We start from the raw sequence: 14,035 nt of genomic DNA on the forward strand, positions 1-14,035 counted from the left end.
AGGCCATCTTCGCAGGACCTCACCTGCATTAGAGCTGTCCTGGACACTTTTGGCATCGCTTCTGGGCTGAGGATCAACTACACTAAATCGGCGGCAATCCTGATCAGGGGAACGGAGGAGGAGAGAAACCTCGTGGTTAACATTCTGCACTATCAGATGGGGACATTCCCATGCAGATACCTGGGCATCCCACTCGCTATTAAAGCACTCACTCGAGGCGATTGGCAGCCGTTGGTCGACCAAGCGAGGAAGTTCATCCCGGCTTGGCAACGAGGCCTGATTCAAAGGCCGGGAAGGCTCGTGCTGGTTAAGTCTGTGGTATCGGCTAGGCCTATACACCAACTCCTGGTGTTGGATGCGCTGATCTGGGTCTTTGAGGAGATTGAGAAATGGATGTGCGCCTTCTTTTGGGCGGGAAAGGAGAAGACAAACGGCGGTCAATGCCTTGTGGCCTGGGAGACGGTGTGTAGGCCAACTTGCTTTGGCGGCTTGGGGGTGAAGGACCTCCGGCTACAGGCGATTGCCCTCAGAGTCCGATGGGAATAGCTGCACCGTACAGACCCGGCGAGGCCATGGCAGGGCATACCTATGGCTGATGACGAGGAGGCCAGGATGGTTTTCAACTCCCTGGTCAAGATCTCTTTGGGCAATGGCGACCGGGTACTATTCTGGAGAGATAGGTGGATCCACGGCTTTACGGTGGCAGAAATTGCACCAACTATCATGGAGTTCGTCAACACTAGAGCCCGCAACTCTAGAACAGTTCGGCAGGCCTTGACCAACAACGCGTGGGCGCTGGATGTTCAGGGCGATATCTCCTTCACGGCACATATTCAAATTGCAAATCTATGCCTCGTGATCACCACTGTACCTCGCATCGAAGACCAGGCTGATCAGTTCGCTTGGCCTTCCGATGTTTCAGGTGTCTATATGGCAAAATCGGTGTATCACAGGCTATGCCAGGGGCTTACCAGATCACCCACGGCACCGTGCATCTAGAGGAGCTGGGCACCGTTGAAGTGCAAAATCTTTGCTTGGCTAACAGTTCAATACAGACTCTGGACTTCAGACAGGAGAGCCCGACATGGACTCCAAGACCAGCCTTCTGCTTGCTTCACGTGTTTGCAAGAGGAGGACAACGCTGATCACATCATCGTTCAATGTGTCTACGCCAGGGAGGCTTGGCACCGGTGCTTCGATTTCTTTCAGCTAAACATCGACCCACCGACGAATGAGAGCACGTTCCAAGATTGGTGGCTCCAACAAAGAAGGAATTTCACAGGCAGATCGATCCGAGGATTCGACTCATTCATCATAGGGATGGCTTGGGCATTGTGGAAGCAAAGGAATGCAAGAATGTTCAATCGACCTCATCAGCAAAAAACTCCGCCGCAATTAGTCGAGCAGGTGCTTCTAGAGCTCAAGGATTGGAGAGCGGCCGGATTAGGTGTAGGTGGTTTAGATCCTTTTGTGAGAGAGTAGCCTAGTCGTATCTGGTTGGTGTGGTGTTGGGTGTGCCATTGGGGATGTTCGCATCTCACAATGGTATCTTGTAATCATTCTTTCTGCCTTCTATAAAGCTATGGTACGCCTTTGGCGTACTCTCGGAAAAAAGAATGAGACATGCGAAGCTCGATGGTAGTGGAAAATCTCAATGTGATTTTCCCTCAACAATGTGATGCCCGATGCTTCACTTTTGTGAACGAAATGGAGTTTAGAAATTGTTGGGACCGACTATACGTCAGGTACCTGGATTTTTTTCATCCATCAATCACTTATCATAGGAACCCTAGATCTTAATCGAACGGCCCAAAACAATTGGTACTGTTCATCTTCAACCTTCCTCCTCTCTTGTTCCTCTCGCAGCCCCCAGCTTGCCCCGTCTTAACTGCCGGCCTCCACCACCCGTGGCCAGCGGGCGCTACCGCGCACCACCTCGCCGCCCCGCCCTCGCCTCAACCTTCCCCAGCGCTGTTGCTGGCCACCGCCCCGACCTTCCCGCTACTCCGGCGATCCCCTGCACCCCACCCCTAAGATAAATAGTGGGGCTCTCTTCTCTGGCAAGGTCCGGCGTGCAAGAAGGAAGAAGGTGACTGACGCTAGAAAATTTTTCAGGTATCTAAGAAATAGCAAAACCGAAAATTGTTGGAGTTGGAAGCTCAAACGAGGATTTTCTTTTGCCGCAAGAGGGAACTCGTGTGTTGCTCATCTTTTTTTAAAAAACTTAGGTAACTTTGTCAAATTAAAGAACAATTACATCATCCACCTTTCTCACCAAAAAAAGAAGTTACATCATCCAACAGGCACTTTAGAATAGATGTCGATGGCTCCTCTAACTACAAAGACGTTGGTGTTGAGACCGCTAGCGGAGTTAGTTTATGAGAGACAACATTTGCCTCCCTTACACAGTGAAGGAATGAAACCAAAGCATGTCATGGAGAGAGGATGATACAATCTGCACCATGGTGGCCGCTCCCAAGGCTGTGAAGCCCCCTCCTGCATCATGTTGATCACTTCCATGTTCCATGTAGTCCGGTTCCACAATCAGAAGTAGTCTGTTCCTTAGTGCATAGGCCTCTGCCATTGATGCATCGCCAACATTCTCAAGTCGTTGTTAAATATAGCAATAAACCCCCTTTGTCGTCTTGAAGAACATTTGCTTATGATGTTTTTAGTCTTGCTTATCATGTTTTATCCCTAGCCATGGAAGTGGCTTAAAAAAGAGTCTGACATGTGTTAGATTCCCCGCAAAAAAATGTGTTAGATTATCAAATGGTTCCAGCGACGGATATGGTATGGAATTCTCCCTCCATTACTCCATTGTGCTCTATTGTTGAGTGCACGAAAACTTGGTACCATAGGGATTGTTTGGTTCCTATTCACATCTTGCCACACTTTGTGTTGAACCGGTATGGGCCCTAGCCCATCAAGATCTGTCTCTTGGGCCCAAGCCCATGAGAGGTGCTGACCTAGAAGAGGAGCCCCTCTTCCCCCTGCCCCCGTGTGAACCGCCATACACGAGAGGAACCTCATGCGAGTCACAAGACACCACCTGCTCTCCTCTCTGTAGGTACTCCCCATCTCGTCTCAACATGGTATCAGAGGCCAGCGACGGCGGGGCCTAAGGAGACGGCGGCAACGTCCGGCGAGGTGGCGGTGGATCTGGCACGCGCGGGAGGCTGCGGTGAGCTGCACGCACGAGAGACGCGGGGAGCGGCCCGACAGAGCTGCGCGGGCGACTGCTACTGCTACTTCTTGGACCGAAGGCAGAGCCCCTGCTCGAGCTCTTCCTCGTCCTCGGGCGGCTGCAGAGGCAGAGGAGCTGCTCGGGGTGGTTGCTGGCGTGCGTGTGCTGAGCGGCAGCAGGCAGAGGAGCAGGGGAGGAGCACTAGTGGAGAGAAGGAGTGTGTGCGTCCTGCGTGCGCTGTGGTGCTGCTGAGCGGAGAGTAGAAAGGGAAGAGATCGAGCGGAGAGGAGCTGCTGCTGGGCATTGTGGTCCTGGAGGCTGCGTGTTTGCTGCTGCTGACTCTGTTGTTGCTACTGCTGGTGCTGCTGAGGGGGAGAAGGAAGAGGAGGTGCTGGAGCTTGTTCCTGTGAGGAGCTGCTGCTGGTTGGAAAGAGAGGAAGAGGTGTTGCTGAAGCTGAGCTACTGCTGGTTGGAAAGAGAAGAAGAGGTGTTGCTGAGTTTTGCTGTTGCTGCTTATCCCACCAAACGATGGCTGAACCAACTGGTCTTGCCGAGGCTTTGGAGAAGCTCGCTAAGATCCTCGCGGAGTCCAACTCTGGGGCCATCGTTCCTCGATAGGAAGTGGCTCAAAAGCTTGAAATGTCGTCCTTGGACATGAAGCTAGAGGGGGCAACAAATTATTTGAGCTAGTCCAGGAGGGCTTTGTGGGCTGTGGAGCAGAAGGAGCTTGATGGATATTTGTTGGGCACCGTTGTAGAACCAAGGGACAAGAGTAGTGCAGAGGGCAAGAGGTGGAAGGTCATCCACTCTGTACTTATGGTGTGGTTGTTGAACTCCGTGGTGCCCTCCATTGGACGCTCTGTGGAGGGGCTATCCTCACCTGCTGAGATATGGAAGATTCTGTCCACTCAATACTCTGGCAAGGGCAATGTCATGCTCATTGCTCAGATTGAGGACAAGATTAGGTTGCTGCGTCAAGATGATGGCATGTCAGTGATGACATACATGGCAGAACTGCAGGCTCTGTGGGCTGACCAGGATAACTGTGACCCCTTGGAACTCTATGATGCGGCTTCAATCGAGTCAGGGCATAAGTGGATGGCACGCAGCCGTGTGCTAAAAATTTTGGCTGGCCTCAAAGGTTGCTTTGATGGCAGGAAGGCTTCCCTGTTGCACCAACCTAGTCTGCCTACCATTCCTGAGGCTATTGCAGCCATGACTCAAGAGGAGGTGCGCCTATCCCTTGAGCATGCAGACATGAAGGTTGTGCCAACTTCGACATTTGCAGTCACTGAGCGCATGGAGTGGGGAGATCCCACCAAATGTCATATCTGTGGGAAGGTAGGTCATTGGAAGAGAGAATGTCCAACTCGTGGCAGAGGCAGGGGATATAACAGAGGAGGAACATGCAGAGGTAGAAGTGCTAGAGGCAGAGGTGGATACTCAGAGACCTCATGGGGCCAGGCTTCTAGAGGTAGAGGTGGCTACTCAGGACACTCAGGGGGTCAGAGGGCTCACATGGCCGTTGCAGGAGACACTGGGACGTCCAAAGGCAAAGATGTAGATGATGTTGTCTATGGAGACTTTGCTCACTGGGCCTCCACTGATGAAGGTAATCCGAAAAGAGCATCTCTTGCTACTAATGAGAGTGCTCCAGAGTGGGTTCTTGACTCTAGAGCATCTAAGCATGTTGCTAGTAACTCCTGTGTGTTCGAATCTTACACTAAGCATCCTCCCTCTCACACGGGCACTATACAAACGGCTGATGGCACAAAACAGCCAGTCATAGGGGTTGGTACAGTAAAGTGTACTCCGACCATTTCCCTATCATCAGTTTTACATGTGCCAGCCTTTCCTGTCAATTTGGTCTCTTTCAGTGCACTCATTGATCAAATGGACTGTCGTGTGATCCTTGACAAGTTCAGTTGCTTGATTTAGGTGCGCCAGACGAGCCAGACGGTTGGGACTGGCACCAGGCGTAGGGGGCTCTGGTACATGGACCAGGAGGTGCAGCCGGACTTGGTGTGTGCTGCAACCATGGAGGATAAGGATAAGCAGGCGATGATCCATCACTGTAGGATGGGGCATGTATCTTTTGATAAGATGAGTAGAATATTTCCGGATGTTATGTGTGGAATAGGCAAAGGCAAGCTGACATGTTATGCTTGTGAATATGCAAAACACACACGGGCCTCATATGTGAGTAAGGGGCTCAGGAGCATATCTCCTTTTATGCTTATTCATTCGGATGTATGGACTAGCCCAGTGGTGTCAATGAATGGGAAAAAGTATTTTGCTACCTTTATTGACTGCTATTCTCGTATGACTTGGATTTACTTGATGCGTCACAAGGATGAGGTGTTTAGCTGTTTTCAGAACTTCCATGCTCTTGTAAAGAACCAGTTTCAGGTACAGGTCAAGGTGCTCAGGACGGACAATGGAACGGAGTATGTGAACAACATTTTTGGGGCTTTCATGGCTGACCATGGGATTCTTCATCAAACTTCATGTCCAGACACCCCCCCCCCCTCAGAATGGAGTGGCCGAACGGAAGAATGGTCATGTTCTTGAGGTTGCTCGGTCGTTGATGTTTACCATGAATGTGCCTAAGTTCTTGTGGGATGATGCAGTTATGACAACCACATACTTGATCAACCGAACACCTTCCAGGATACTTGGCATGAAATCTCCGTCTGAGTTGATCGTTGGAGATAATAAGTTTGTTGTTCCCCCAAAGTTGTTTGGCAGTACCTGCTTTGTTCGTGATCACCGACCATCTGTTGGCAAGCTTGATCCTTGGGCAGTGAAGTGTGTCTTTCTGGGATACTCATCTAGTCAGCAGGGGTATAAATGTTGGTGTCCCTCTGAAAAGCGCAGGTTTGTAAGTATGGACGTTACATTCAGGGAGTCTGAGCCATTCTATGGTGAGCCGACTGATCTCAGTCTGCTGTTTGCAGAGCTTGACCATGTACACCCTGTGCATGATGATCAAGAGGGGGAGAAGGATGTGTCTCATACTCACGGTGATTCTGTGGACATTAACACTGATAATGATGTGCAGGCTCAGGTTCAACCAATAGTGGGTACAATTCCGGTTAGTACCATCACCGATGATGATGTGCGGGCTCATGTCGAGCCAACTGTCGATACACTTAAGATTGGTGCTCTCCAGGTTCCTGTTCAGGATCGATGGCAGACGAATACCCTGGTGTACTCTCGGCGGCAACCACAAGTGCAGGGGGAGCAGCAAGGCAGGGAGGCAAGAGTGCAGGGGGAGCAGCAAGGCAGTGAGGCAAGAGTGCAGGGGGAGCAGCACGGCAGTGAGGCAAGCTCATCTGACACAGTGGAGCTGCCCATTGCGTTGCGAAAACCTACACGTGAAGCGGCAAGGAAGGGTGAGGTAGCAAGGAAGGCTCTGCCAAAGGATGATGCTTGTGATGACCTTGATATTGGCAATTTTGTGTCTTACAAGGCTTTGTCACCTTCATATAAGGCGTTTGTTGCCTCTCTGCAAACTGTGTCTATCCCTAGGGATTGGAAGGCTGCAAAGCAAGATCCGAAGTGGCGTGAATCGATGATAGAGGAGTTAGAAGCATTGAAAAAAAACAAGACATGGGTGCTAACCACATTGTCGGCAGGAAAGAAAGCAGTGAGTTGTAAGTGGATTTTTACTGTGAAGCAGAATCCCGAGGGCAAGGTGGAAAGATATAAGGCTAGATTGGTCGCCAGAGGATATAGTCAAACTTATGGAATTGACTATGATGAGACATTTGCTCCAGTTGCAAAGATGAACACGGTACTGGTATTGGTCTCGTGTGCTGCAAACTTTGGGTGGAAATTGCACCAGTTAGATGTCAAGAATGCCTTCTTACATGGTGACTTGAAAGAAGAGGTATACATGGAGATACTGCCAGGTTTTGGCACAGAATAGACTACGGGGAAGGTATGCAGGCTGAAGAAATCCTTGTATGGTCTGAAGCAATCGCCGAGGGCATGGTTAGATAGGTTCAGACGAGCTGTTTGGAATATGGGGTATGGCCAATGTAATGGTGATCACACGGTGTTCTATAGACACACTAATAAGAAGATCACCATTGTTGCAGTGTATGTTGATGATATCATCATCACTGGAGATGATGAGGAGGAAATAAAGAGAGTGAAGGGGTGTCTGAGCAAGGAGTTTGAGGTAAAAGACTTAGGAAATCTAAAGTACTTCCTTGGCATAGAAGTGGCTCGGACAGAGAAGGGAATATCTTTGTGCCAACGAAAATACACCTTGGATCTTTTGAGTGACATGGGCATGATGGGATGTCGTGCAGCCCCTACTCCAATTGAACAAAATCATCAAGTAACAACACAATCAGGTGAGCTAGTGAATAAGGAAGATTATCAGAAGATGGTTGGGAGGTTATTGTACTTGTGTCATACCAGGCCTGACATTATGTATGTCGTGGGGGTGGTGAGCAGATACATGCATGAACCAAGGAGTGGGCATCTTGATATTGTTCACAGAATCCTGAGATACTTGAAGGGGACTCCGGGTAAAGGGTTGTGTTTTGCGAAGAGTGGACATCTTGAGGTGGATGGCTATAGTGACTCTGATTGGGCTAGCTGTTAAGATGATAGATGATCAACTTCAGGCTACTGTGTGTTTGTGGGAGGAAATTTAGTGTCATGGAGAAGCAAGAAACATAATGTTGTGTCTAGATCAACAGCAGAAGCTGAATATAGAGCATTATCTCAAGGGTTGTGTGATATGCTCTGGGTGAAGCACCTACTATGCGAGTTCAAACTCTTGAGGAAGGGACCCTTAAGGGTGTGGTGTGACAATCAGTCAGCTATAGCCATTGCTAATAACCCAGTTCAACATGATAGGACGAAGCATGTGGAAATTGATCGCTTCTTCATTAAAGAGAAACTTGATGCTGGGATCATCAGCCTTACTCATGTCAGCTCTGGGCAGCAGTTTGCAGATTGCTTGACAAAGGGACTGGGAACAAAGGACTGTAACTTGGCGTGTGACAAGATGGGGATGGTAGATATCTACCACCCATCTTGAGGGGGAGTGTTGAACCGGTATGGGCCCTAGCCCATCAAGATCTGTCTCTTGGGCCCAAGCCCATGAGAGGTGCTGACCTAGAAGAGGAGCCCCTCTTCCCCCTGCCCCCGTGTGAGCCGCCATACACGAGAGGAACCTCACGCGAGTCACAAGACACCACCTGTTCTCCTCTCTGTAGGTACTCCCCCTCTCGTCTCAACACTTTGCTACACCTCAAGTTAGACAAGTTTTAAGTTAGGTGCATGTTTGTCGGTTTGGTTCTAGCCACACCTAGGACAAAGACTATTTGAGCTTTGCTACACCTGCATAGACTTACTGACTTAGCATAATTTAATTAGAAGAAAAAATGTCTCGGGCCCTACCCCGTCAAATTCAGGGGGTATTATTAGTTGAGCTGTAGGTTTACGTAGGCTATTCGTAGATGTATCATCTTTAGGATTATTTTACGAGCAATATGTCCCACGTGACATTCACGCAAAAAATATAGCAAGATTCCCTAAGGCAAGCCAAAATGTGGCTAAGAACCTCAAGTTAGGCAAGTGTGACAAAAAAAATGTGACAACATATGGCAAAGATATCACAAACCAAACAGGCCCATAATGCCAGCTTTTGGGTTTCGACTCCTCAAGTCCACACCACATCATGCACAATCTTTACTCCGTCTCCGTCCCTTGTTCGCTGCTATGCACTCGTCTTTATTTTGTGCTTACAGCAGAACTGGGATTGTGTAATCCTTCCTGTTGCTACATTGAATGGATCACTAAAACTAGATTATAATTCAGGAGCTTGCTAATTGCCAGGAGATAACTGCACTTGTCAGTTCTCGCCGGCTACAGGCATTAGCCAACAGGAAAGGATCGAAGATTTTATCTGCTTTTGGATTGATCATATCATGGTGAAACATACGGTTCACATTTACATGGCGAGGCATCGCTGGAATGATTCTCTGGTCGAGTGTAAAGGAGCACTTTTATTCCCCGTCTCGTGCTGTTGGTGCACTGCATTGTACCTTGCATGTTTGTTCTATAATCTGCACCATCCTTTTCGACTTGCATTTCTTCTGGCTAGATCGCAACGGCAATGTCCGGTGCTCATTTCCCCATGCCCTTCCCTGATCCTGCCATTTGACACATTCTGAGCAGGAAGATATGGAAGCTACACACATCTGCTAACTTGGATTTTCTTTTCCCTTGAAAGAATCACCTTTTCACCAAGTTGTGGAGACATGATGAGAGGACGAGAATACCTCAATTTACGATAAATCAATAAGAAAGAGAAACCAGCTAAGCTAAGAAAGCGCAAAATCTATGATCGCAAAATATGTAGTCATACTGCTGCACAGAGCATATTGTTAGGGCCAGGGCCCCACAATTCTCATCCAAGTAATAATGGCCTTTTCAGGCCAGTGATGTGCAACAGATTCCAACTTCCTGCATATATCTGTCACCCCAACTGGCTATTCCAGCAGCTAAATTAATGCTTCTTAATAGGTTCAAACTCCAGATTACATGAAACCGATAGAACCGTTTAAGAGAACTCCACAAAATGATTAAATATGGAATTACCTGCTGAAATACATGCATGGAAATGTATAGACAACTTCTGTCATTTGTTCTACACTCCATCTTTAGCTTCTATCATCCTTTTGCTGGCTTCTAGAATAAGCTGGAATAAGCTGCCCCCTACCCAGCTTATTCTAGAAGCCCAACCAAATTTTTTCTTTTAGAACCCTAGTAGTTAAGACTTGACTAGTAGGCTTCTCAAAAAACAAATTTGGTTGGGCGTCTGGAATAAGTTGGGTAGGGGGGCAGCTTATCCTGGAAGCCAGAAAAAGCCAGCAAAAGAACTGGCCAACAATGGCAGGAGACAGGAGCATTATGCGCAGTGATGTTGGTTTTGAAAAACATCCAGCATAGATGTTTAAAATCCGCCCACAAACCAGAAACTTACTATGTCCAACTACTAATAATATCAACCTGACGAAAGTACAAATGGTGGCAACCAGCAATTTGACTGAGTAAATAAACTTTTTGGATAAAAAAAACATGCATCTAACAAATTGGTACTAGTAAATAACAGTAGCAGTTACAGAACAATAGAGGCTTTAAGCTGTGATAATAAAGTGGATCAGTAGGTGGTACAAGATGTTTTGCTTCCCAGCCAATTGCAAGGCTCCACAAAGGGTAACAGTTCTGCATTTGATTGAACTGGTTTTGCCAACTCATATTTTTTTAATCAGGACTTCATAAGTTTGCATGAATATTTTACAAAGCTAACCTATCAGCAAAGGATAGTTCCAACTTCCAAACATGGTTTTTGCTATCGCTACATTAAAACGCATGCAGCAAAGTCGATTGCTTCCAGTAATTTAGCAACAATTTTATAGTTTGATTCAGTCATTTGTACTCCCTCCGTAAAGAAATATAAGAGCGTTTAGATCACTACTTTAGTGATTTAAATGCTCTTATATTTCTTTACAGAGGGAGTACTAAATAAATGACATCCAACATATCCTATCAAAACAAAACGGAGTTCTCATATATAATTAGAAAACACACAAGTATATATTTTAACTAGACCCTCCAATTAACAGTAATATATCTTCAACACTTCACTTTTCCCATCCAAAATAATGCAACAGTATTTCTCCTCATCTATTAGCCTTTCTAAATTGAAATGTATTTTGTTTAGCGTTAATATTTCTCAAGGATTGAGAATAATAGGATTAACCAAACACATTTTACAACTGTACCAAACTGGATTTTCATTTTCATTTTCCTTTGCTTAGGATCTCGTCTTACTTGTGGAAGTAATTGGTCAATAAGTACTTTGTAAACTTTGAAGTCATTAAACTACAGGTAAACAAGATATACTTTGTTATCTTGTTATAATAAAGTGGATCAGTAGGTGGTACAAGATATACTGCAAAAAGTAGATCAGATTGGAAGGCTTACTTTTAGTTTTAGGAAAGGTACCCTAAATCTGAGGTGCAGCCCTGCAAGCAGCCAAAGTTACCCTTTTATTTCAATGATATACCTTCCTTTGCATTGCTCTAAATAAAAGAAACAGATAGAACAGCCAAAGTTACTGAAGTATTCATAGACATCACAGTAGCTGGAACCGAGAGAAAAACAAATTTCACTTAAGCCATCGCAAACCACACTAGTTGTGATCTTTTCCGTCTTCCATGTTTTGAAAAGTTTTGCCGATACACAATGAAACCATGCTTTGAGAACAGTCTTATGTGATATACTCAGCATGGAATCACCTTTTTGCAGTATATTTCCAAAACCACCAATGCTTTAGAAAGGGTTATGTGACTGATTGTAAATGTGCGGCTTGCTTGAACAGTTGCACCAACCCAAACATACTCATGAGATCCTATAGTCTATCCTGTTTTCACTAAATCATCTGAGTTATCATCCTAGAAAAGTTTGGAGAACAAGCAAATTGAACATCACAGTGTAGGTTATATGAAGTAAGATGATATACATCTTAATAAAGTGGCAAACCAAGAAAGAGGGGGAAATGAGTGAGTATTCTATTGAGGACAAGTTTCTACACCATACAGGTGGTCAATTTCTGTTTGACATGTTACTATTGATAGATACTAGATAGTAGGCTAGCTTCCACCAGTCACAACGCAAAATGGCATATCAGATTGTCAGGCAATAGTCGCTAACCAATAGAAACACAGAACATCGATCTAATCAACAGAACAGCAGTGAAGACAAAAGATAGGGAAGCTACATGTGGGACTGAATGTGGGACTGCTAGCAGCACTAAACCGGCACCAATTAATAAGATTAACATAAATATATAAGGTCATTCATAATTTAAATAATCAATATGAATGACATGAAAATACATGCATACCTTATGCACCAATTGCGCTATGAAATAGTAACGCATAAGTCCGCTACACAAGTACAGTACACTACTGGCATAAGTACTACCTCTGGCATGGAGTAACCTGATAGTGGGGTTCGAGGGAACACCTTCATGTGTGCATCCAGCATAACTCCTAATCAGCCTAGGTCAAAAGTTTCAATTTACCCCACTTCACTTACGGAATAGAAGCTCACGACTTTCAAACTAAAACTATCAATCTTTCCAAATCAATCATCACGGGCTTTTCTTCTATTTTGGCTTCAGCCTGTAATGTCTACTTCTCCTAATACTATATAGGCAGAGCTCCTGTTGCGTCTATAAAAAATTAATCCTGACACATTTCCATTGAGGCCACTAATTCCACAAGAGTGTTACAGATATCCTCTGATACAGGATGAGTATCGTCGCCAGAGTAAAACATATGTGTCTTGCGATCCACCTCGATCCAACTACAACCAGGCACTTTCTTGCCCATATCCTCCTGCATCAGCTTCCGTACCTTCATAACCTGTTCCCAGGATCCACCTTCACTGTATAAGTTTGCCAGCATCACAACATAATTAACATTGTTTGGATTCAACTGCAGTAATTTTCTTATAGCAAACTCAGCAAGCTCTAGCTGTCTGTGTATCCTACAGGCATTGAGAAGTGACCCCCAAATGACCTCATCTGGTTGGACTTTCATATCTTTAATAACATTCATTACATCTTCAAATCGTGCTGCTCGACCAAGAAGGTCAATGATACACCCATAATGCTCAATCTCCGGCTCAATTCTCAGCTCATCGCACATGAGTTCAAAGTACATAAGCCCTTCATCGACAAATCCACCATGGGTGCACGCATTTAACAATCCCACAAATGTAACCTCATCAGGTTCAATTCCCGCGTCCCTCATCTCACCGAAGACAGCAATTGCACTCTTGCTGTGCCCATGTAGTGCAAGGCAATTAATCAGACAATTCCATGTGGTCAGACTCTTGTCGGAAAACTCATCAAACATCCACCTCGCCCCCTTCAAAGTCCCGCATTTGCCATACATATCAATCAACCCATTCACAACAGACGAGCCAAAACCAACACAGCTCCTCCACGCATAACCATGGATCACCTTCCCGATTTTCAGCATCCCAAGGTGCCCACATGCAGACAGCACACAAGCAACTGTGGTCCCATTCGGCCGGAACCCCTCTTCCACCATCCTGCTACAAATCCCCAGAGCCTCCAGAAACAATCCATTCTGCGTGCAGCCAGCGATCATCGCGTTCCACGCAGCCACATCCCTCTCGGGCATCCGTTCAAACAGAACAATCGCATCTCCGACCTTCCCGGCCCTTGTGTAGCCGGACAGCAGCGCGGTCCAGGAGACCACATTCCTCTCGGTCAAACCATCAAACAACTTTCGTGCGTCCAGCATCATGCCATACCTCGAGTACCCATCAAGCAGCGAAGTCCTTATAACATCATGCGCGTGGAACCCGCTCTTGTAGGCGTGCGAATGGATCGACCTAACCAGCTGGACGCCGACGACGCAGGCGGCGCGGAGGACTAGCGGGTAGACGAACTGGTTGGGCGCGGAGCGGCCGCGGCGGAGCATACGGAGGAAGAGGGCGAGGGCGTCCCGGGCGTACGCCTGCGCGGGGGACGCGGCGGCGTAGGCGGAGAGCATGGCGGAGTAGAGGAAGACATTGGGATAGGGCGTGGAGTCGAAGAGGCGGCGGGCGTACGGGAGGCAGGAGAGGCGGAGGGATGCGAAACGGAGGAGGTGGAAGGTGGTGGGCTGCGTGGCGGCGCGGGCGGTGACCATGGAGTGGGCATGGAGCAGCTTCAGGTGAGCGAGGGTGGCGCAGCGGGAGAGAACGCCGACGAACTCGCCGTGGGAGAACGGAGGAGGTGCC

General features: G+C 47.1%; 1 protein-coding gene across 1 annotated transcript; it reads right to left on the minus strand.

Annotated features, from left to right (window-relative positions):
- Positions 1 to 10,830: 10,830 nt before the first annotated feature.
- LOC119326041 (pentatricopeptide repeat-containing protein At1g33350-like) lies at positions 10,831 to 13,979 on the minus strand. The gene is made up of 2 exons (XM_037599747.1): positions 12,123 to 13,979; positions 10,831 to 11,298 (listed from the first exon to the last, which is right to left on the minus strand). Exon 1 carries the CDS (start codon positions 13,942 to 13,944, stop codon positions 12,463 to 12,465), a length of 1,482 nt encoding a protein of 493 aa, XP_037455644.1. The 5' UTR covers positions 13,945 to 13,979; the 3' UTR covers positions 10,831 to 11,298; positions 12,123 to 12,462.
- Positions 13,980 to 14,035: the final 56 nt, after the last annotated feature.

This window comes from Triticum dicoccoides, chromosome 6B (assembly GCF_002162155.2).
Source record: "Triticum dicoccoides isolate Atlit2015 ecotype Zavitan chromosome 6B, WEW_v2.0, whole genome shotgun sequence".
NCBI lineage: Eukaryota > Viridiplantae > Streptophyta > Magnoliopsida > Poales > Poaceae > Triticum > Triticum dicoccoides.

Coding starts and splice junctions, on each gene's coding strand:
- LOC119326041 (XM_037599747.1), bottom strand. CDS start 13,944: ATGGTCACCGCCCGCGCCGCCACGCAGCCCACCACCTTCCACCTCCTC.